Below are 25023 nucleotides of genomic sequence, written 5' to 3'. Positions count from 1 at the left end.
TCTGTGGTGCTACCGTCTGGTAAAGAAGGCAGGCAGGTCACTTCCCACCATCCTTTTTATGTGCACAGAGAGAAAGGTGCCAGGGCCTAACTTCAGGCACACAGGTTTAGTATCCTGCCAGTCTGGGGAGTGATGCTTTTCATGACAAGCTTATTTCTTAACTGGATACAGAATACATTGTAATGACCACCACACTCTAATTGTAACCCTGATCCTGTAGGTATGACAGGTTTTACATGTGGATTCTTAAATGAATCCATGTTCTATGGTGGTGTGGGGGTGGTTTTAATCACTGCAGGGCAGTACCATAGAATGGTCAGGGTTGGAAAGGACCTTAATATCATCTAGTTCCAACAACAGGAGGAAGGTAGGTAATTTGTGATAAGCATATCCATGTACCATGTACTTTCACATGTTGTTTGGCCAGCTCATGCACACAACGTGAACATTCATGCCTCTTCAAGAGGCTGTGGTTCTCCTTGGTTACTGGCATGTTGGTCAGAGCTAATGCTGAGTTTTGATGAAATACACTTAACAGATAGGACTGTTTCTGCTGAATGTGGCCCAAGCATAGTAGGGATATCAAAAACTCACTGCAAATAACTGTAGTGCAGTTCAAGCCTGCAGAAGCAGAACAGGTTAGTTTGCTTTCTTAGTAACTTGAATTTACCCTGTGCCTCCTAGAAATTATCTCATTTTCTGCCTCCTCCTGTGCATGCTTCTCGACCCGTACAAAACAGCTCCTTAGGCACCCAAGCCTGCTTTGTGGCAGTTGAACTTGATTTGTTTGTTGGGTTTTACTTCATGTTTTAAGGGCAGCTCTGTTTTTGGAGGCAGAACATTAATCAGCAATCCTGCAGTGGTACTTACCCTTCGAAGTTCAACCACAACTCTGTCACAGATGTCGCAAGCCCAGGTATGTTATGGGATTCGGTGCATTAGTAAACTTATTCTGTGGGGCAGGATTCTCCATGTAGGGTATTCCTGCCACCAGTGCACAGGTCGTGTTTTCTGTGCTTCCAAACCTCATGGCATTCAAGTGCTCTTCCGGAACTGGAGTCTTGCAACTTGCTCTGAAATACTGCTTTGTAGGCAGGCAGAATTGGCTTTACCCTCAAAATAAATACATAGTAATACAGCCTTCCTACATAAACTGCCTGAATTACAGGACAGGCGTCTGTTACTGCTGGTTTTAGTGCTCTCAGTGCAGACATCCAGCCCACTGCTGATCACAGCAACAGCTTCTCTGTGTGTGGTCCCCAGTATTCTAATTCAGAGCTAAAGCATCTTTACAGTGTTGACAAAATACTTCTACTTTCTGTCATTAAACATTACCCTTGGCTTAAGTGGCAGAATTGAGGCTTTTGTCTCAGCAAGACAACGATTTGAGGGTTTTTGTTTTGTACGACTTAAGCCATAAATTCTCATTCAGGGGTGGGGCTGGTTGTCTAGAGCAGATCCAAAGCAAATACCAACACAGTTTAAGGTATTGTCTGTAACCTGTCCTGCAGGCACCTCAGGTCTCTTACACACGGACTCCAGACGTGGCTCTCGAGTATCTGGGAAGAGAACCTGCAGCTGAGGGTATCTACAGCCTCTGTTCCCTACTCCACCTTGACCAAGGTAAGAAGCCCTGTCCCTACCCCAGATACACACACAGGCTTACAGAGAGCAAAAATGTAAACCTTTATTACTGGGCTTTTTTTCCCCTCAGTCAAAATATCCCTATAGCCCATCCCATTCTCCAGACCAGCTCCCACCCCCAAAACACAGTGGATTCGGTTAGCTTGTTTGACTAAAGATAAAATAGAAATACAAAACGTGCTAGCAGAAATCTTTAAATACAGTGTAAAAAGATGCCCTCAGCTGACGGCCCTGACCCGTATCTCTTAAATAAATAGGTGAAATCAGTTACCACCGGATAAAGTGCACAGTCGCAGGGCAGGGTGAGGTAGCGCGGTGGGTGCCCGCTCCCCGCTCCAGCAGCGCACCCCAGGACCGGGTCTGGCGGGGGAGAGCTTCATCTCAAGCCCGGGGGTGTAGCTTTAACCCCCGACCCGGGCGCTCAGAGAGCTCGGAAGGCTCCGAGCGCGTTCTCCTCCCACTCCGAGCCCGACTCCGAGTAGCCGCTGGTGTCTTCTGCGTCCGACACGGGCGAGTACTGCCCGCAGAAGGCACGGCCCGACGGGTAGGGCCCGGCCGCCGGCGACCCCGCGAAGGAGGCGGCCTCGGCCCCTCCGGGCTGGAAGCCGTCGAAGCCGGGGCCGGGAGGGAAGGCGGCGGCCGGCGGCCACTCGTAGGGTGCCGATCCCTCCTCCTTGAGCGGGAGGAGCTGTGCTGCGCCGGGCAGCGCGCAGCGGGGCCGCTCCGGGCCGCGCAGGGCGGCGAAGGGCCGCGGCCGAGGGAAGCCCGACGGCGGCTCGGAGGCAGCGGGGCTGGGGCCAGGCCGGGGTGGGCCCCGCTGACGGCGGGACTTGGCTCGCCGGTTCTGGAACCAGACCTGGGGAGAGAGGGCGGCGGTGAGGGCGGGCGGGCAGGGACGGCCCCGGGCGGAGCGGTGCGGAGGGCGCCTCTCACCTGGATGCGGGACTCGGGGATCTGCGTGGCGTCCGCCAGCTTCTCCCGGAGGTAGATGTCGGGGTACATGGTGTCCTGGAACACCAGCTCCAGCGTCTCCAGCTGCGCCGCCGTGAAGCTGGTCCGCTTCCGACGCTGCGAGGCCGCCGGTGCACCCTCTGACGGCTCCGCCGGGGGAAGCGCCCTCAGGGCGGGCGAGGCCGAGCCGGGCCCGCTGCCCCCCGGCCACCTGCCTGCGGGGAAGGGGGGCGGCTCGGCCGGGGGCTCCCCGAAGCGCAGCGCGGCCATGGCTGCGGGCCAGGAGCGGCTGGGACTGCCCCGCAGCCTTTATAGCCGGGGAGGGGGGCTCCGCAGGGGCGGGGGTTCCGAGCGGGGCGGCACGGCCCCGGGAGGGGAAGGGGGGCGCGGGGGCCGGGGCACCCCGCCGAGTGCTCGCTAGTGAGGTGCCCGCTTGGGGTGGCACCCGTGGGTGACGGCCCCCGACGCCCTGCGCGAAACACTGGCACAGAGCAGGGTCTGGGTGCACCTTCTATGGGCGAACCAGCGCGGTCAGTGGAGGTTCGAAGCATGGGTTATTGCTAACACAACACCGGGGTCTGTACGGGGACGGTGTTTGCCGCTGGCGCGGAGGCGGGTGCTCAGCAGCAGCTGTCTGCTTTGGTGATGGTGAGCTCCTGCTCCCACATAGTGTGAGACTCAGAGTAAACAAAGGTTATCTCTTCCAGCGGCCGCTCTGTTTGCTGCGAGCTGCGCGGCCGCCTGCTGTGAAAGCATCTCTGTAAGATGCGAGTTAAACGCACCTGGCCTGCCCCAGCGGCTCAGACGGGACAGAGGCAGGCGCTGGTGGCATCCCCTTCCCAACGCCTGCATGCGCTGCTTCCCACAGCCCTGGCGCTTCCGCGATAACCGTTTCCCAGCTGGAGGCGTCTCGTGCGGAAGCATTGCCCACGCGTTCCAACGGGATGTGCCTGACGGTCAGCAACGTGCTTTAAAAAGGGTTTGCTCCAGTTTTGCTTTACAGGGATTGTGTGAAAAGTGACAATACAAAAGAATGGTGTTTGATCGTTAAAGGCCGTTTTTAATAAGTCCTAACGCACCTTTCCGCTTTTACATGTGCAACAGTCCGTGTGCTTTCATTAATGAAGTTTCTGAGTCGTTTGTTCCCAAACAAACCTGTGGAATGCAGATGATAGTTAGAAACGTGAGATTTGTGCAGGGTTCTCAGCAGTGTAACGAGAGGGCACAAGTGAATGGTGATGCCGAAAGCCTGGACAGCAGCATTTTAGGGTTTAGTAAAAGACCTGGAGAGGGTTGAGTTGCTCTGCAGATTCTGTGCAGATTTAGGAGATGCCACGGGTGATACCAAAGGGGAATTACTCCATATTACATTTATTTGATGAGTGGTTTGCTCTTTTTTATGTATCTTTTGCTGAAAAACATAAACAGACTTTTCTTCTCTGTCTAATGCAGAATAGAGGTGACATCCTGTAGGGTTTGGGGGGATTTAATCCTGCTTTGAATTATGTCCTTACAGGGATATTGACTTTATTGTCTAGGGTTTGGTGAAGATGGATTAAGCAGTTAGACAGAGCACAGCTTATTCAAGGAAATGTGGGTTTTTCACACAGGTACCTGTGTTGTTTTTCTCCTGAGCAGCAGCAGCAGCCCAAGCTCAAGCAGCTGCTGGCACCACAGGCCCCCCACTGTTCTCCCCATCCTGCTGCTTTCCCTTTAGCCAGGTGGGTTGCTAAGCTGTGTCTGAGTTCATATAGTGTGATCAGAGAACTAATCGAAGTTAACTGTACAGTAACAGCAGGGTTCTCACTTCCTCCAGACCTGGGACTCCTTTGGGCACTGCCAGGCAGAGCAGGAGGGAAATAACGGGATCCCATCTGGGGGTGCTTCTGGGATGCCACTGCCTGGATCTGGTGCTGAACTAGAAGAGGACAAAACAGAGACAGACTGTTCAGGAGCATTGTGGTTTTCAGTGTCAGACTTCCCATTAAGACAACTACTTTATCAATGTATGTTGAATCCATACTCAGGAAAGAGTGAGTACTGGGAGCTAATAGACCTATTCCCAACTCATAAATCTGGAAATGGGCTGACTCTTTGATCTCTGACTGCTGTGACATCCTTCGGGCCAAAATCCTTCTCAGTTCCCTGGCAGTTCAGGTTATCAGGGGTGTTCCAATAGCTGACTGGTAACAGCAGCTAACATGCTTCCTCTGAAGAGGAAATGAATGGTGATCTTTCCCGGGCCTGAACGCTGTCATTAAGAGACACAGGTACAACAATTACAGACCATAAAGAAAACCCCAAAAAGTCCATTTTACAGTTACAGTGTAAGAAAAATAACTTCTACATACTAAACTTTGCTGCAGGATATCTTGTATAGGAGTGCAGTTTGAACACCAGTACTGTGATACAGAATAGAAAGGCAGTGTTTTACAGCTCTATAGAACAAGCTGGGTAAACCTGTGCTACTGTGACTGAATTGTGTGTCCAGAATGCTCAGTGCCCTTATGGAGGCCAGAATTGCACACACAGCCTCCAGCATATGGGGTTCCCTCTCTTGTCATTGAATTACCCATCTGCAGACAATTGCACTTTCAAGCAGCTGTTCCAGCTGTTTACTTGTGAGCAGCAGAAGGTATGCCTGGCTGCATGTCTGTGGTGCTGACCTCTGTTTGCTTCCACTCCCTCTGCCTCAGTTTCCTTTCCTGGGCTGGTTGTTTAACACCAGCATGTTGACCTACCTTGGTGGTGAGTCGTCTTTACATACCAGTAGTACATGCAATTCTGGAGCAAGACCAGAGCCCAGGAATTATGTTTTCCCTTTCCTGTTGTTCAAAGCATCCCACACCGATTTCTTTCTGTGGGATCCTGGTGGTCACCCTTCTGTATTGGACCTAAGATCAAAAAAAGACAAGGGGGATAGTGCTCTAATTGTAAAGGAGTGTGCTGTTAGGTGGAGATCAGAATATGATACTTTTGGCTCTTCCTACACAAGCAGGACAACTTGAAAGACAGCTCTTTGCTTTCTTCTGCCAGTTCTCTCCCCTCCCAACGTTGGCACACCTCTCCACAGCTCCCACGGAATGTCATCCCACCCATGTGCTAAAAGCAATGCCTAAGAGGTGCTGCCGCGTGCCTCCTGCGCAAGGAAAAAGCACAGTGTATGGAGTTTCTTTTCCTCCACAAGAAGTTTTGCATCCTGCTGCGCCTCTTGTAGTCTGACAAGGAGGTTTCCAATGCCTTGTAGGTGCCAGCATCTGGGTGGAGTTATACCTAGGTAAGGGCTGGAAGCATTTAGGAAGACATTCAGACTTCTGTCCCTTCCTGTTCTGCACACTTGCTTTTATTTGTGTCCTGCCTAGGCACAAAGTAAGGTTTTACTTCTTCCCTCAAAGCACAAAAGCTATGACATAAAGTCCACAAGTGCCTTGCTTGTTAAAATGCAGATGGCTAAAATTGAGATAGCTTTCTCTAAGGGGAAGAACAGACTATGTGTCTAAATTGGAGATTATAACCTCCTTTGGAGTAATGTAATCACATTAATCTTTACCATATTTGTCAAGAGAGGTGCTCCTTATGCTTTTGTCCATGCTGGGAGGACCTCTGTGCTGAGGTACTTGTGCTGAGGGGACTCTCGTAATATGAAACGTGCCTGTACCTGCATGGTTTTAAGCTTCAAATGGAGATCATGTGCCATCCCTGGTCAGGCTGGATGTGGTTCTGAGCAACCTGATCTGGTTGAAGATGTCCGTGCTCATTGCAGAGGTTGAATTAGATGAGCTTGAAGGTCCCTTCCAACCCAAACTAAGCTATGATTCTGTGTCACAGCTGCCAGCAGGGATAAGAAAGGCTCTGAGACACTGAGATTTTGGAGAAGGGGAGATGGGCCCTGTGCAGAGCTTTCTGCCCTTCTGGCTTTCCAGCTTTTTGCATATCAAGCTGGGGGAGGTTCTCAGGCTCTGGAGGCCACAAAGTCCTCTTCTAAACGTGCAGATGGAGATCCTGCCTTACGTGACTTGAGGAGCTTGGGAGGCATCCCAGAACGCACAGCAGGAGTAGGCGGCAGTGTGACATTCAGTCGTGTCTTTGCTGCCAAAACAAGCGCACCCTTTTTGATAGCTAACACACACCAGCACTTCTGCTGCTCAGCCCTCGAGGGGTGAGACACGATGGGGTTTGCCATGCTGTGGTTTGTAACCACTACGACAGCCTTTGCTGTGTTCAGACTCCTCTGACTTGTCCTGTCACTTTGGTCCTTCTAGGACTCTGCAGGGAGGCAGCACTTGCACAGTGTCATTTCATTCCAAGAAAGCTTGCTTTCCTTTTGAAGGTTATCTTTAATGTGAATTCTTTGGTGTCTAGACCCAAGACTGAAGCTTTTAATAGTGCAAACTGAGCGGTTTCTTGTCTCCTCGTGAAGACTTGGTATCTTGGAGATCTCTCTTTCTACATCCGTTTTAATTGAAGCCATCCACCAAGTTCAATGCTTATATTTGGAGCCTGACCAGAAAAGGAGCGGTGCTCACACAAACCTCATTTTGGTAACTTAGAGAAAGTTTAAGGAAAAACAAACCCACCTTTTTGCTGTTAAGACTGAGCTTAAGTTTAAGCTGTATGAAGCAGCAATGCCCATAGAACTGTCTCGCAACTAAAATGAATTGTAGACCAGACACATTTTTATGGTTGCACACATTTGCTGGCATGGAAATGCCGTATAATTTCCAGCTTCTCTGGCAGGGACCTTGTAGCAAAAATCATTAATGCACACTAGGCTTAGGTTCTGAGGGTTTTTCATTCTGCCTAAAAGGAAATCTTTAGATGAGTGCTTAATTTCCCTCTGATTGCTTCCAGTCACTGTGACAAAGCTCTTTACAGCCTCCAAATGCTTTTAGAGGTTTATCAGGTCTTCCCAATCTGCACACACCAAGATCTATATATACCGAGGCACAGCCAGGCTTTTAGATAGAGTTCTGAGGTCTCATGGTGATGTCATGTTTTTCATTTACAGTTGTCATTTCATAGTGCTTGTGTTTCGAGGCCTTGTGGCTATAACAAGGAAGAGCTTCAGAAGGTGGGTTGCCTATAGTCCTCACTTCAGCATAGCTTACATAGGGCCTGTTCTTGAGAGATGTGATCTGCCTTGTTCATCTTGGATGCTCCTCCTCACCAGAGCCCTGGCAGGGTGCTGAGGAAGTCCTCACTGTCTCACCCTGCACAGCACCCTCTGCTCCTAGGGAAGTCCCTGAGCATATCCCACCCTCCCCTAAGACAGGGACCAGCACTGTGTCAAGAAGAGGGGTTTTGCCTTCCTGGTTAGCCCATTAAGCTTATTTGATGTAGAGGGCTCCTTCTGCATCCTGACCTGTGACCAAGCAGCTGGGCTGAACCACTGTCAGGCCTTTTGTATCTCCAGGTAAAAGCTATGTGATGGAGCCCCTGGCATTGAGAGCCAGAATGCGGTGTCAGAGCCTGGTGACATCAAACCCCACCACAGGATACTGCTCATGCAGCCAGTAGGTATTTCAGATCATAAAGTAAAGGGCCAATCTTGCCCAACAGCCCTATGCACAGATCTTCCATGGTGTTAATGTGATGTGGCAAACGGTTCTGTTCTCTCTGAGAACAGAAATTTCTGCCTCTTGGGTCATGTACATAAAAGACTGTCTTTCTGGGCTAGGATCTGATTGCAGCTATAGATGCATGATCTATTTTCCTTTGAAAATGAAACTGCTGTCTCTCTTTGGCTTTGTCAACAAGGAATTAATAGTATCTTGTGACTTTAGCTGTGCGCTTAGGAGGGGGATGTGACTTGGTGGTGTAAGCCATTTCCTGAGAGGTGTGAGACGTGACTTCAAGACCTGGTGGTGCCATTCGTGTATTCTGCTCTGAGGAGTTGATAAGAGCTTCAGACACACAGAAAGCCTTGAAGGAAGCAGCTGTGGGGGAGGCGTAAGGACCTAGCAAATGCATATGAAAAGATCAAGGAGCTGCATTTGCTAAATCCCAACAGGAACAGATCTGGGGAGAGGACCCAGAGGTAGCAAAGGGGCAGGAGCAGATCTGTCTGGTGGCTGGCTCCCTACCTTTGGAGGGAGTAGAAGATCAAGGATTTGGGAGTGGGAGGGAGATAAGAGCAAATGGTGGGGGTAGGAAGAGGGAAAGGAAAGGGCAATAGGGAGAAAGCTACATGGAGAAAGGAGAGGCTGATTGGAAGGAAGGGCAGAGTTGAATTCAGACACACTTAAACCCCAGCCTGCCTTTGAGTGTTGAGATGCCCTGACAGTGGCAGGGTGTATGTACCTGACTTGCTGTTGCCCCTGCAGTGAGCAAGCAGTCCCACTAACAGTGCTGTGGCAGCAAGCCCTAGGCTTAAACTATTCCTTCTTGCAATGCTCCTCTGTGCCCTCTCAGATTTTATAGCATGTGGTACCGTGAGAGAGCCTAAAGCTTCTACCTCATAGAGCTCATCACATTGCTTGCTTATGACATGCTCTCAACGAGGTCATACCCCATTCTTAGAGATACTTTCCTTAATGAAGAACGTGATAACAACTGCTGATGCAGACGGTTGTGTATATAAAATTACTAGGTTATGTGAATGCCCAGTATTGTTTAATTGATTTGCTGTACAAGCAAAGGGAAAAACTCTTTATCTACAGACGAACAAAAACCCAAACCCAAAACCAACAAAGAAGATAAGGAAGAGCTAAGGAAAAAGACAGAGCCTTGTTTACCTCCTTTTCTTATAGCATCTACATAGAGAAGTGGCTTTCCAGGGTGCAGCCAGAATATGCACATGCAGCTGGGGTGGCAGGGGAGACCATATCCTCTCTTAATAGCTCCAAACAGTCCATTCGTTCCCTTTTTCAGGCTCCTTGGCCCTAGCAAGAAGTGCTAAAGCATTGTCTTGTACCTTTTCTTGGCAGGCTCAAACCCCTATTATCATCCCCTGTGCACAGTGAGGTCTTCTTTCTACCTTGACTTGGCAAGTGACAGTCACTGTTTCTGTCTTGAAGCATTTGGTATCTGGATGTGTGAACTGCTGAAATTAACAGGTTTTAATGAGAATTTCATTTTGTTCTTCTTGTTGGGTTTTTTTTCTGTGGGGGGAATATTGTTAAATCTTGTGTCTCATGGTTATTGAGAAAAGGATCCAAACATGAAGCAAGTTTTGCTCTGATGGTTCAAAACCAGAAGGCAATACATAGAATACATAGACCCAGTAAGGTCAGATGCCTGTTACAATAGGAACACATATCCATTGTCTTTCTCTACCACTGGCTGCTCTGGTGCTATTAAACCCCCCAAGTTTTCCCTCTCTGAGTGGCATGGACTGGAGATTTCTTCAGCTGTCTTCACAGTGCCAAGGTCAGTGCTCTGGCTTCAGTTTTATCATTCATTCTAAGTGTTTTCCATTGATTCTGGTTAGTTTTGGGGACAAAGGACTGCTGGTCTCCCATGTACAACAAGACCATTGTGGTTTGCTCTAGCTTTCTTTTCGGGGGTGTTTCACCTCCAAGATATTCAGGCCTCTGTACAGATTGGAAGATTTTCAGCTTTAACATGGAGATGAAGGTGGGAAGTTCCACCTGAGCTGGGGATTTGCAGTTGAGCAGTAAATCAGCAGTTTGGGGTGGTGGTAGCAGGGGAGTGCAGCGGTTACTATGCCATTTGATGAAGTAACACTCTTCCAATTGACTCATACTTCCTTGCTATTTAAAAATCACACTGAAGAAAGGAGTAAGAAAGGGAAAACCACGCAACGAACCCAGCAGGCATTATTTCTGTGTGTTATCCTGATTCTTGTAAGCCCACAGCAGAGTTTTCTGGTGCCTGACTCACACAGAAGCATAGAAAAGTACCTCCACCTTCCTCCCCCACTATCCCATCCTCCTGCCTCAACCATCCCAGATAAGCCATCCCATCCCATCCCACATGTTGCCTCACTCCTCCCCACAAATGCACTCTCTAGGCCATGTCCCTGCCTCCCCTATGATTCAAGCTCAGCTCCTCTGCTTTTAGTTCTGGCAGGGTTACTTTCCTATTTGACTTTGGCCCTGTTTGTCAAGGGCGCACCCTTGTCACCTCCTCAGTCTAATCCTCTCCTTTGTTGACTAAAGGTCTTCCTCTCTTTCCTATTTATTGATACTTTTATCTCTTTCTCCATTATCTTTTAGTCCCTGTGATTCTTTCCTCTCTCTTTTGCATTTGACCAGGCTTGTCTTACACATATTATGTGGGGGGTTTAAGACTTTTCTTCTAGGCAGCTTTTCTTCCATGCCCCCTTGGAAGTTTCTCTGGGCCACTGGACACACGCCAAAGAGAAAATACATTTATTACTCCAGATGAGACAAATGCAATCCCAGATCGAGAGAGACTCCAGGAGGCAGTGATCTCTCCTGCCATTTTAGCCATCCCCCGTATCTTTACGATCCTCCTTTGCTGCCATATCTTCACACTTGGTAGGCTATCTTAAGGTCTTGGAGGTAAGAGAAGATATAAAGGAGTGATAAGTCTGCTGCAAGGCTGAGTGGTCAAAAAAAGGTGCAGCAGTGCTGTAATGTGGGTTTCTATTTGCAGTTCCACCGCTGCTGTTGTATTTGTCCCCACCCTCGGGTTCACTGTCAATGCCTGAAGCATTGGCTGTAGGCAAATTCTTTATGCCAGTGGCTGGAAGATGTGAAACTGGGCACAATACCAGTGTCAACCATAGCATCACCTGGGTGGTTTGTACCTTGTGTGTCTGAGTCAGTGCCAGCACAGCAGCATTCGTCGTTGTCTAGCATCTCAAAAAGGCTGTATTGCTCTCAGATCTTGCCAGCATAGAAGTCAGGGTCTGCAAAGGGCCGAAGTGGGGAGATAAGGAGTTTCCTTTGATTAGCATCTCATGTTTGAACTGTCCTTCCTCCGTGTTTTGTATTTCTTACAGATAAGGCAGCATGTACAGAGCAGTGCAGGAGGAGCAGGGAGCTGCTGACACTGAAAATCCTGGCAGACTGAAGACTGATCCTCCCTGCACACAGAGCTTGGGTTTGCATCTCTTCAGACAAATGGCATCTTCCCACTGGCTGCACGGAGCAGGCTCCTCCTTCAGGGACCAGGATAATTTCTGCCTGTGACACACAAAGAACCACACAGGTACCGGCACAGCAAACCCCTGTATGCTACACTATTCCCTCATCCGAACAAAGTGTCCAGACCTCCTTCATCTCAAAGGTGGTCTTTGCATTTCAGCTTTCCGCAGCAACATGTTGCTACTAACAGGGTATAGCCCAGCCTGCGTTGTCCAAACGTACACATCAAATACCACCGTAACTTGCCTTGTTACTGAAGGGAAAGTGCATGGCATGCTGGCAGAGACACATGGGGCTGTTCCTAGAAGATCCTTGTTCCAGAGCAGAATCAGTGCCAGCTTCCTGCTCTCCAGGCCATTAACTAATCTTACAGCACTGCAGCTTCACCAGATTCCTTTGGCTGACCAAAGTGGAAAGGCTGGTTTCAGGTGAGAGTTCTACTTAGGACCACGTAAAATGCCTGTGCACAAAGAGCTGCAGCAGATCAGGTCACTGCAGGGCTGCCTGATTGCTCTTCCCTGTCTGCACTTCCCAGGATCACTCCTCAACCTCCTGCCACTGTTTTCAGCAGATGCAGACACCATGAACCACATCACATGGTAGGAATGATCTACTTTTCCTTCACAACAAAAGGAGAGCCACTCCTGTCTGTGTCTGTGGGTCTGGGTTGCTGCTTTCTCCGTGTTAGCACAGAGAAATGATGAATCATCAAAGAAAGTGCTCTCTGGAGCATCTGCAGAATAGCCATAGTTCAGATAATTGCCATTGTTTTCCTGGGTGATGTTTGGACCATTTAGGAATCGACCACTGAGCCTGGTATGAATAGAAAGGGGAAAGCTAAGTATACCTTAGCTAGCAATGCCTCAGATAGGCGCAGCAGAAATGTACCTGCTTTGGCTGGCACTTCTTTAGTGAGGAAGTGCCTCTGTTAGACCTATTTATGGAGGGACTACATTAACAAAATACTCCTCGTGTGGCTGTTGCTATACAACAAAGTGTTATTTTTCACCTCCTTCCTGAAGGAAACAAGCAGTGCTTGTTAAAATAGAGCTTTCTCTCTTAGACCTGTGTTTTATTACAGCGCAGGAGGGCAGAGGGCAGCACTGGTAACATTGTGGGGATGCTGTAGGGCCCCGCTCTCACTTGCCCTGCATGAAGTGAATGGGCTACATGTGCCTTGATGAGGAGATGGTGTGACACTGTCCGCTGGTCCCTTTGTGTAGTGCCACTTGGGAGCACAGCATAAAGAGGGCAGCAACAACCTTGGGGTGAGGCTGGGGAGGACTTGTGTGGTTGCTGGTGTCACGTGTTGAAGAAGTTCATGTGACATTTTGGAAGGGGGAAGGCAGTGCTGATCATTCCTGGCTGCTGTGCTTGGGTACGTGCTGATGCACTTGGCTGTGAGGATGGGGCATTTTCCAGCGCAGAGGAGGCTTGTGTGCATGTGGGTTTAAGGTCAGATTGTGCCATCACACCCTTGAGCCAGTAAACAGGTTGTGAGAGGGGCTGTGCCAGTGACTCTTGCCCGTGATGTTTTTGGCACAGCATCTAACTAGTGCCTGGGAAGGCTCTCAGACTGCAGTGATGCTCCATCTCCTCCCATGTTGCAGAAGGTAAGCTAGATATCCCTAGCTTGGCCTTTTAAATGGACTTCTTGCCAGGATGGTGGGTCCTTGCAAGATGAAACAGAGCAGACCAGGGAAAGAGAAACACGTGGACATATCCCCTTGAGGTCTTTTAGGATCTTAGGGGAAGCCATAGCTGAAAACCAAACACTTTTCCATCACAGACTCAGAGGGGAGGTGCAGTGCATGTGAAGCTGTGAAAGGTACTGCAGGAAGCCCAGACCATTCCCATGGAGTATGCCCAATAAAGAACACAGCAGTATAGATACTGAGACACAGGCAAGCACAGGATGGATTTAGAAGTTCTGAGGTCTAGAGCTCATATGATCAGCACTGGTGAAACCTCTGCACTAAACCTTCATTTGGCAATGTTTCAGTCTCTCTTATTTTATTGTACCCTAGTTTGCATGTCCTGTACCACATGAGCAGTCCCCTGAGCAGCACCCTTGAAAGAAATTGAGCCAAAAGTGTCTTCTGAATATCTGATGTGGAAGGGAACCGGTTACATACAGCAGTCACAGCGGCTGCTCCTGTTCTTACCTCATCTGTTGTCAGCCAACAGATATATGTGATGATGGAAAGAGAAAAGGGAGCCTGGAAGGAACCCAGGCAATGATTTGGATACTTTGGGGGAAAATACTGGATTAGTAAGAGTGATTTCAACTTCACAGGCTGGTATCTTTGCTATGTGCACAGAAATGCCAGGCAGGTATAGGGAAGAAGCACATTGTGTATCTCATCCTGTATCTCTCTAGCAGGCAGGGGAAGTATGTGGTTTTTCACATGCTATAGTAGCTCAGGTGAGTTCATGGAGCATTGCAGTGTGGAGGGCCATGCTAGCCCAAATTGCTTCCCCTCATGTTAGCTACAGAGATTGCAGTGCATAGGCAGGAGTTGCTCAGAATTGGTGTGGTGAGTCCCCATCTTCAGGTTTATGCGACTTGTTCCCAAACTATTCTCCCTCATGCTACTGCAGAAGGTCCTGAGGGCAGTGGTGTGCCATGCTGCGAGCATCTAAAGCAATGCACAGGTTTTGCTTGGGAGATCTGTGCTGCAGGTGTCATCCTTGGGGACCATTATCCTCAATACCCTCAAGTTCTGGATAAGGTTCCCCCAAACTCAGTTTCATTATTTTCTCAACAGTGAGTGTGGTGCAGAGCACTCTTCTGGAAGCTCTGCTCTCGTGAGACCTCACTTGGAGTATTGTGTGCAGTTCTGGTGCCCTCAACATAAAAAGGACATGGAACTATTGGAACAAGTCCAGAGGAGGCCACGAGGATGATCAGGGACTGGAGCACCTCCCATATGAAGACAGGCTGAGAAAGTTGGGGCTGTTCAGCCTGGAGAAGAGAAGGCTGCGTGGAGACCTCATAGCAGCCTTCCAGTATCTGAAGGGGGCCTACAGGGATGCTGGGGAGGGACTATTCATTAGGGACTGTAGTGACAGGACAAAGGGTAACGGGTTGAAACTTAAACAGCAGAGGTTTAGATTGGATATAAGGAAGAAATTCTTTACTGTTAGGGTGGTGAAGTACTGGAATGGGTTGCCCAGAGAAGTTGTGAATGCTCCATCCCTGGCAGTGTTCAAGGCCAGGTTGGATGAAGCCTTGGGTGATATGGTTTAGTGTGAGGTGTCCCTGCCCATGGCAGGGGGTTTGGAACTAGATGATCTTAAGGTCCTTTCCAACCCTAACTATTCTATGATTCTAAGCTGCTGGTCTGGTGTAGAAAGGGGTTTGGGTGTATGATGCTCCTCACCAATGGATTTTACCATGCAGCTGCTTTTACACAGGTTCCAGCAGCATCACAGTGGCAGTGGTGGTAGCAGTGTGGAAGCACTTGGTCTCTTTTGGTCTGGACAGTCATCTGTGAGGAACTAAGCCCTACAAACTCGCTAGGACCATCACCAGTGACCTGGGCCAGGTTTGAATGCTGGGTCCTGAGATGAGAGATTTCACTCTGTCATACTCTGTTCTCTCTTTCTTTCAAATCAGTATTTCAAAAGCATTTCTAATGGACACAGAGAAAGAAGGAAACACATCCCCAGACTTTTACCTCCGTGCTGGCATTGCACTGCTTCCTGTGACCCCATCTCCTCCCAGCAATGCATGGCTTTAAGGCTGCATAGGCTGGGTGGAATATATTTTAGAGTGAGGCTCTATTTAGCCATGATGTCAACTGCAGCCGACTATAAAAAGCTCAGTAATGCTCTTTGGAAGTGTAACAGCTGCTGCTCTGCACACTCTCTGGTGTATTACCAGTCTGCCCCATTTCATGTGCGCACAACCAAAATAAAACATTATAGCAGTCATCTTATATAGTTCAAGGAATTTGGGACAGGAAGTCCCCTGAGAGCAGGAGGAATTCAAGGTGAAACAAACCAGGTGATTTTACACAGTTTGTTACTGGAAAGGTATTTTTATCTGGCCTTGCAATGTGGCCTGACTTTCACCTAGCACTTGATGATGTGCTATCAGCAATCCCTACATAGTGACAACAGGGCAGCAGACCTCTCCTTTGGGCGTTTTCACTGGTTGTTATTCACTTACAGTTACAATCTAAGCTCTTGCATGGGGTAGGTCCAGCAAAGTATTATCCATCATTCGAAACCCGGTTTTGTCCTTAACTGATTGTGGCCACATATATTTGAAAACACACCAAGCAGGACTGTTTAAGAGAACATGATTTATGAATCTAGAATGAACAGAGAGAGGTTTCACTGTGAGGACAGTGAAACACAGGAATGGGTGGAAGGAGACACTGGAACAGAACCAGAGAAGCTGTGGCTGCCCCATCCCTGGCAGTGTTCCAGGCCATGTTGGATGGGGCTTAGAGCAACCTGGCAGAGTGGAAGGTGTCTCTGCCCATGGCAGGGGCTTGGATAAGTTGGATAACTTGGATAAGTTTCTAACACAAACCATTCTGGGATTCTATGAAGTGAATGACAGTGGAACTTCATGTAGCAACATGAGTCTCACCAGTGCCCAGTTTGCTGCAGTGGTTGCCTGAAGTCCCACTGGGCTGAGCCCTGACTTGGTGGGGTCTATAGTGGGGACCAGCCAGGCTGAGGGACTGCATCCTCCTGTCTCACAGAGCCTGAGTGCCAGGTCCCTCCTGCATCCTGGACAAGACTACACAGTGCAAAGTGGCTGCAGTGCTGCAGGCAGGTTGGGTTTGGTTCTGTAGTGCAGACAGAGCCTTTGTAGTGTGAGTGAAGAACAGCCTGTTCCTAAGTGATGTTTAAACTCCCCTGACACGGGTCTGAAGCAGCGGTGAGCTCACCAGTCTGTGAGGAAATGGTCGGCTGCCAGCATGGCTGTTACCAAAGGCGACGGGACAGTTGGGCAATGTGAGGAATGATCTGGCATCAGGCAAAGCCACTGGGATGGAAACACATCCCACATGGGACGGGCTCGGCCGTGACTCTGGGCACTAGCACGCACACACTGTATGGCTGTATAAATAAAGTGATGCTGAAGAAGGGTGACTTGTGTCAACAGACAGAAATTCATTTAACATGCTACAGCGTGTAGCACTGTGCTCCCAGGTACGAGCTGGCACATTTTCTGTGTCCAGCCGTGTGTACATAACGGTATCACAGGGGGAGCTGAGCTGCTGCGGGATTTAAGGTTGTGGATTTTAAATGGCACCTAGGAAACTGAGTACTGGAAATCCTTGGGCATTCAATAACTTCCCAGCCAGAGCCTTTGTTTGTCCTCTGGAAGTCTGCAGATTATTCAAGGTTTTACTATATCCCTTGATGACCAAGAGCTCAGTTCTTTAGATGTTGAGCAGCCTCCATTCTAAACAGGGACAGCTGAGACTTCTTGCAAAGCTTTTGTCTACATTTGTCCAAGGCTTTGCAACAACCAAGTGGCTTCCACACTTCTACAAGTAAGACTGGTAAATCATTGCCCATGAGCCCATTTGTGCAAAGAAGAAAAGAAAACAGTGCTGCAGTCCTATATGGGTGACCAGATGAAGCTGGCTGTCTCGTACAATAGCCATAGAAACCTCAGGCTCCTGGTGTTCTGACTCTGTGGGCTATGACTTTCCACAGTGACCAAGTAATTCGTTTAATCCTTTCACTGCCTCTTTGTAGAGTCTTGAAGCTTTAGGGTGTCAGAAGGAATCATCAAGCTAACTCCTGCAAGGCATTAGAAGGCAGGATCTTGCAATGTGTCACTGGGGGAAAAACAAACTTTTCTTTCAAAATAGATGTTTTCCTGCTAATATAAAAGAAAATGAATTGAAAACTTGCATCCTTTTTGCAGTGAATGTGATGATACAGCTGACATCTGAAGCAGGACCAGCCCCTTCCTGAGATGACTTTTAAAGCCTGGACACTGGGTTATTCTGTTGTAGTAATCAACATTGTGCATGCAAAGTGTAGTGAGGGGGTCAGAACAAATACCTACTGACCTGAATGTGGCATCTTGCACCAGAGCGATAAGGTTCAGCCAGCACAGATTGCTGCTGCCCTCTTTGTGAATAGAGGGGATTAGCAAGAACCTGATGTCTGTTGTGGCTAATGGGCTACTGGGCACACTACTAGTGATGTCTGGGATGCCATCTGACAAAGAATTTCCTTCCCTGTGTTTCAATCTGGAAAGAAATGTCAGTTGCTGTTGGGAATATCAGAGCCTGTTCTCTAGCTGGTGTGGTTTTGCTGTTATGTAAAGGCTGCTCAACAATTACGATGATGGGCACTCTATGGAGGCCTGTAATAGAAGCAACACACAAAAGGAGATAGTACATTCACATACTTTTGAGCCTATGGGTTTGTTTCTACTGGAGATAGTTCCTTTTGCTGTGAGTGTCTCAGTGAGGTTAAAGACAAGCTCCTCCTGCCCGTGTCTGTATAGCTGTAGCTAAACGAGGGCTTTTATCAGCATGACTGTGTCAGCAAAAGAGCCAGCTCTTAACTCATATAATTGCACTGGTAAGGCTCCTGAAGTGGGGGCCAGCATGTACGGATCCTGCAGACGGAAGGAAGCAAGAGAATTGCTCCTTTCATCATGATAGCATTTTATCTCTGGGGCCTCGCACTGGTATTCTGAGTGCTGTTAACCTCTGCTATTTTAGTACTGGTGTGTAGGAGCACATCACTGCTGAATCAGGCGTTCCGATACCTCTCTCCTGAGAATACAGTTCAGAAAGCTGGCTGGTAAAGATATAAACACCTTGGTTAAGCTTTTCCTTTGGGAATTCTTGCTCTGGTTTTCCCTGATATAATTCACTCACGTGCCAACCATTCCAGCCCCTGGTTTACGTGAGATACATGATGAGGTCCCCAGTGGGTGACTCCATGACTACTGTAAGTTAGATGTTAGTATATAGGCCAGATTGGACACTTCCTGGCCTAGTGGAAGGTGTTCTTGCCCACAGCAGGGGTTGGAACTGGATGAGTTTTAAGGTCCCTTCCAACCCAAACCATTCTGTGATTCTGTGATGTCATTACCCTCCTCATTCAAAGACTTCATTATCTTGCAGCAAAGCCTGTGAAAGGAAGAGGGTTCACGTCTCCCTGAACATAGGACCTTTTTGGCACCAATTCCTCTCAAGCATCAGCAAGATACTAACCAGAAGGTGTGTAAATAAACTGCACATGTTTTAAGCCAAAGGGGCTGGGTCAGATTATGGGTATCCTGAATGTGCCAGTCTGGCTTGATAAAAAATGAGGGCTGGGCAGCTTAAGGCAAACCTGCCCAACCCTCCCTCTGCCATCACACTCCCACTGCTCTCCTTGCAGCCCTTCACCCTGACACTTGTACTGACTCCATTCACTGTAGGAGTATTGAGGCGCTGAATAGGCTGCACAAGGAAGTTATAAATGCTCCATCCCTGGAAGTGTTCCAGGCCAGGCTGGACAGGGCTTGGAGCAACCTGGTCTAGTGGAAGGTGTCCCTGCCCATGGCAGGGAGTTGGAACTGGATGAGCTTTAAGGTCCCTTCCAACTCAAACCATTCTGTGATTCTGTGATTCTGTGATCACTTATAGGTCTGGGTTGTGAACCAGATCTGTGAATAAAGCAAGTTTAAAGAGAGGGAGAGAGAGGGTGAGGGCTGCATTTCAGTGGCTGTAATGCCACTGAAACACAACTGGATCAGAACACAACCTTCTGCAGTGATCGGGAGAGAAGCCACAGTCTCTCCAAGAGGAGCAAGCCAAGAAGAGGCACTGTTACTAGTGCACCCTCTGCGCAAACTTGCCAAGGATCTTGCATTACTTTTATCTTGCATTGCTTTTGTAAGAAAGGATGTTACTCTTATCTCCTGTGAGGACAGCCTCCTCACAGCAGAGAGAATGGAAAGTCCTGTCTCAGCTATTTGTGCTGTTCTGTCCATCAGGAAACTGGAGTGAGGTTGTTTTAGCTCAAAGCTTCCATTTTTGCTCACCAGCCTCTCTGTCCATAACCTGCCCTGATTTCGTAATCCTTGATGAGAAAGACATAAAACGAGAGAAGAAAATGATGTGAAAACACTATTGCCAGGCTGATGGGGCCTGTGTGATTCTCAGCACTTGTTCTGTGCAGTAGATGCCAGTCTACAGTTGTTGCCACTGCGAGCAACTTCCACAGTCCACAAAGGCCACAGAGGAACGGAAGTCAATAGATTCAGTCCCACTGTGCAAGATCTGCCTCTCCACTAGCAGTCCACAATCAGAAGAGGTTGAAATTGCCTGCTGGAGTGCAGTTCTACTCACACAGAACAGGGGAGATTAAAACACACTTTATGCCCTGGAAAGTTGCTCATTAGAGTGGAGGAGCACAGGTAGGGAAGCAAACTATCCAGTGATCAGATGGCAGCAGGAACAGCAGGGTGGCTGGGCTGGTGTGGCTGCTCCGTAGGCTGCAGTTTGGCATTACAGCTGAGCTGATCTACAAGCTAGTTGCTGCCTGTTTCCTGTTTACATTGCTTTCCTTGTATTACATCTAGTGGCTGTGTGGCCACAGGGTGAATCTGTTCCTCTGGCCGGTAACAGTGGTGAACCATGCCATGAAAATGAAGAGTTTCCAGACAGATCATCCAGCTGAATCAACTGCCCCTGAAGCCAGCCCACTGCTAGGCTCAGCACAAGGGAAAGGGCAGGAGAACACAGCTGTGAGTGGAGAACATCCACCACTATTTGGCATTAGCTCATGGCTCTAACTGCAAGCTACCCAAAAAGAAAACCTGCTCCCATTCTGTTTCCCATCCTGCCTTCCTGCTGCAGCCAGTGCTCTCCTGACCCCTTGGTGAACCAGGCTTGCTCTCTATTCCAGCAGAGAATCAACCTAGGAAGCAAATGGTTGTTTGCCTGTTTGATAAGGTGAAAGAGATTGCTGAGAGGTCCAACAAGCTGAAGAGCTGGCAACAAGGATGTTGATGGGAGTGTGTGGTGTGTAACTGGGAGCAGACTGGGGCAGCTCCTTCTGACAGCAGCCACTGCATGAAAACTCCTCAATTTAACCCAAAGCAGGAGAAAAAAACCCCAAACAACAACATAAAAAAGTGAGCCACAGATGGGAACCAGCTGCATGCTCTCCATTAGAGTGCATCTGATGATCAGAAGAGGGACAAGTTTAACACGTGCTTTTGAAAGGTATGTTATCCTGCTTGCTGACTGGAGGGAGTGACATGAATAGCACCAGGTCCTGCACACATAGCCCTGCTTTTCCCAGGAGACAAGCAGGAGGATCAGCAATTTCACAAAGAAATCCCCCCTGTGCCTATCATTTCCCATGCCTCTGGGCTGCTTGGAGGCCAGAAGGTAGATACTGCTCATTTGAAAATGAAGCCAAAAGGAAAGCACACAGGAGGGAAGAAGCTGGTAACTAGCACACCACAGAGGAGGATGTGTCTGGAACACCAGAGCTCAGGGCAAGGCTGTGCCATCTCCTTTGGGGACCCGTCCTAGTTGGGGGCAGACCCTGACCCAGAGGCACCACTCCCTTCTGGAGGTGTTTTAAAGGAGCATCCATAGGTGCTCTGCATTAACATGGATGGAAACCATTTGTGTGGCTGTTGATTCACAGGTTCCTTCTGGGCAGATAGCCAGAAATGTTATTGCTAATTGTGTCGATTTCCCTGTTCTCTCTTGTGTAAAATCACTTTATTAGAGGGGTTGGTTAAATTCAGGAAGTGCTCCAATTCCTGGACCTATCTTGTTTAGCAAAGACTCCTTGATAATGGTGCTGCACTACTGCTCTCAGCTTGTGTGCCTGTAAAAGGCGTGATTGTTTGCACAGTTATGCCTCTGCAGATTCAGCCGTATCAGCATAAGATACTAAAACTGAAACCATTTGTTTTATCAGACTGAACTGTTCTTTTATGTTCACCTGTAGCTGGTGCAACTGTGTCCGTGCTATGGGATGTTTGCTGCTGGTCAAAATGGGAATATTTAGTGAAGATGGACTTAGGACATGTATCTTTCCTCAGGAGTTGCTCTAGCACTCTGTCAATAAACCCCATTTTGTTTGCTGACATGGCTAAGAACATTACCAGACCCTACTCCCAATTAACTGCTGTTCTGCACCTCATGGAGTCATTTATGAAGTCAATGTCACCATAAATGCACGGTAGCAGCACTTATGTGAATGGTGTTAGCTCCAAAGCAGACAATTATTACCCACCCTGCTGCAGGGAGATTCCAGAAGGAGCATCATGACATCTGCAAAACTGCAGCTGTACTATTGTATGGCTCCAAACCCAATTTACTGCACATGGTTGTATTGTGATCCTTGAGTTTAATGTGTCCTGAACATGTGAAGATCTGCTGTCTGTCACACATACAGTAGGATCACCCTGGCCTTTGTGGTAGGTGAGGTTGAGGAGTGACAACACTGGCAGGTTTGCTGTAACCCCTGGGACAAAGATTATTTTCCAACAGGCTTCCGAGAAAAACACCCAAAATATCAATTTCTATAAAATTACTGTGATCAAAAGTACTATAAGGGGGAAAAATATGCTCTTTAGTCTAGATTATGTCAGCCAGAGTAATGTACAGATATAAGCACAAATGAAATTTGTTTTTCTTCATGTTGCTAGTAGAGTTGGGAGTTTGCTATGCTGTACCAGTGCATCCATGGGTGGTTTTATAGTGTAAGGACTGCTCCTTACCAAACAGCTTCTATCTATCCTTTAAGGAAAGGCAGACAAAGATGAAGTAATTTAAAGTAAAAGAACTCGAACACTTTCTTCCTTCTGGCCCTGGTCTGTTCAGCCAGTCCAACTCTGATGAATGCAAAACAAAAACAGTAAAAAGAGGAACAGAATTATTGTGTTCTGGGAAAAGGTAAATCCTGATACTATTCACAAATGTAATTCAATTGCCAAACCCTGGGGAATGTAATTGTTCCAATACGCTGGTCCCCCTCCCGGAGATACACATAGCCCCTCCTCCCAGGCAGCTCACTCCCCTCTCTCCCAGCTACAGGAGCTCTAGGCTGGTACAGTAGCACTAGGGCTGGGAGTGAGCTTCACACCTGGTTTATTTAACACAGCCATGCCTGAGAAGCTGATAGTATTTTCCTAGTGAATGGTTTGCATTTCTGAGTCCATAGCACAGTGCCAGGCCCAGCTGCTCGGAGCTGTTCACCTGAGATAATCAAGTATTCAGCAGCCATTGCTCAAGCAAACACAGCATTAGACCACGTCTTACAAAGCAGAGCACCTTCCTCTGTTAGCCACCAGCACACCAGTGGAACTCCTCCAAAGGCCAGCCACCACTGCAGGGAGCACCCAGGATTCACCCACGGGTGCCTGAGAGGAGGGTACCCGCAAACACCATGGAGAGCAGAAGAGTTGTGTAAGTGAGACGAGTTCTCTATGAATGTTTTCACAGTTCACTGCATAACTGCAGTGAGTAGGGTGGTGTTTTTAACTGTTAAACATTCAGCAGCTTGAATTAAAGAATTGCTTTATTCTATGTAAAGTTTCTAGGTCTACATTTATGAGTAGAGGGCACTGTTGCTGGACTAGACTGCCTCTCTGGGACTTGTATTTCTTCTGTGTTTCTTTTCCCATGCAGAACCAGCTGTTACAAGATATAAATGAACAATTTACTGGCTGAACTCAGCACATGTTCTCAAGCTATTGGAAACTCTGTCACCATCATTTGGGAAATACTTGGTTATTACATTATCCCAGACCAGGACTTCCTGACTCCTCAAAATTTGAGCTTCCCTTTTTCCTAATGTATCATCTCACAGCTATTCGCCTTCCTATACCTGACCATGCACACAGCTTGCCCACCAGTTGCACATCACAGCACTTACTGACACTGCTGCATAACAGCAAGTTTCTGTATTGCTCAATCCAACTTGGAAGTGCCATGAAACAGGGAAGTCGATGTAACACACCATTCCATGCTCAGCAGACCACTGTGCTATGGGAAGGCAGGCAGAGAGCTCCGCACTTCCTGGTGGCTCTCTGAACAGAGGCAGAGCAGGCTGCAGCACCGTGCCTTGGCCATGCCTCAGTCAGGCGCAGTGCTACCGGAGATGTCTTCCTTCAGCATTCCAGCTGGGATCTCTCCAAGAGACTACGCTGCACTTCATGGAGAAACCTGCTCCGCTGGCGCCAGCTCGCGTGTCTGTAGCACGGAATAGCAAAGCTGGCACAAGAAGAAAGGAATAGTCTCACATTTGCTCCGGGAGAGAGCCTGTCAGGAGACAAGTCAGTTTTCTGCAATTATTCCCAAAATCAGCTTGTCAAGCAAGATGCTTGTGGAGCATCCTGGATTTAGCTTGGCCTCCAAACACATAGGCAGACTGAGGACTGGTGTATAAAATGAAGTTAATATGTCCTTCTGTTTTGGTGAAACATAGACTATCCAGTAGGGATCAGTGAGAACTTCAGTTTCTTTTACTCAAAGGATTCATTTTTAGGATAAAGAATTCAGAGTTTCTTAAAGCAGGAACTTTAACCTCACAAAGGATTAAACCATAGAATTGATGCCATAAGAAAATACTTAGGAAGCACAGGCTGCTCAAGCCAAGCAGGAAACATGTATCAAAGCTTTGAAAACAGATGTTTTAATACAAGTGGTTTTAGAAATGAACTAACAAAATGAAATTGGATCTGATGCTGACATGATAGGCTTGTAAAGCAGGCTTGTGTGAGGAGCTAAAATCACCCATCCTGCTGTATGTCTGCTCCATGAGATAGCACCAAGTAGTCAGAACAGAGGGCAAACAATACAGTGTTATATTTGGTCATAGAACCATAGAATGGTTTGGGTTAGAAAGCACCTTAAAGCTCATCCAGTTCCAACCCTGCCACGGGCAGGGACACCTTCCACTAGACCAGGTTGTTCCAAGCCCCATCCAACCTGGCCTTGAACCCTGCCAGGGATGGGGCAGCCACAGCTTCCCTGGGCACACTGTGCCAGTATCCCCAATCAAAAAAGACCCCAACCACAAAACCAAACCAAAATGCTAGTGAAGGAACTACAAAAGATTCCCAATTGGTTGTAAAATGCCTTTTGAAACTGATTTATCATCTGAATCAAATTGTGCCCCATTTGTAGTCAACAGCACCCTGTGTGGCACTCACTCTCTTACAAAATACTAATGGGAAATGGAATACTTTAAATTAAAGCTTTACATTTCTTCTCCCTTCCACCAAGAGGCTTCAAAGCACTTTGTAAGCGTGACAGTAAAATCTCTTCAGCATTCCTGAGAGATTAGCAGCTGGATCTGGAGCTCCCTTGCATGGCACATAAACTCCAGGGCGGTGTGACTGACT

General features: G+C 48.1%; 1 protein-coding gene and 1 long non-coding RNA gene across 4 annotated transcripts; one reads left to right on the top strand and one right to left on the bottom strand.

The window, feature by feature from the left end:
* Nucleotides 1-1571: 1571 nt before the first annotated feature.
* LOC117435967 (uncharacterized) lies at nt 1572-24854 on the top strand. Of its 3 annotated transcripts, none has more exons than XR_004549505.1 (3): nt 1572-1623; nt 11525-11733; nt 23306-24854. It is a non-coding gene; the product is annotated as an uncharacterized lncRNA (long non-coding RNA). The 3 variants fall into 3 exon arrangements; XR_004549503.1 differs by lacking the exon at nt 1572-1623 and adding an exon at nt 2382-2519; XR_004549504.1 differs by lacking the exon at nt 1572-1623 and adding an exon at nt 2567-2628.
* MIXL1 (Mix paired-like homeobox) lies at nt 1786-2865 on the bottom strand. Its single transcript, XM_034061147.1, has 2 exons — nt 2578-2865; nt 1786-2500 (listed from the first exon to the last, which is right to left on the bottom strand). The coding sequence occupies exons 1-2, from the start codon at nt 2863-2865 to the stop codon at nt 2066-2068; spliced, it is 723 nt and encodes a 240-aa protein (XP_033917038.1). The 3' UTR covers nt 1786-2065.
* Nucleotides 24855-25023: the final 169 nt, after the last annotated feature.

The sequence above is a fragment of the Melopsittacus undulatus genome, chromosome 3 (genome assembly GCF_012275295.1).
Source record: "Melopsittacus undulatus isolate bMelUnd1 chromosome 3, bMelUnd1.mat.Z, whole genome shotgun sequence".
NCBI classification, from domain to species: Eukaryota; Metazoa; Chordata; class Aves; order Psittaciformes; family Psittaculidae; genus Melopsittacus; species Melopsittacus undulatus.
The sequence above is the reverse complement of the archived record's forward strand: the minus strand, read 5'-3'. Positions and strand labels throughout refer to the sequence as shown.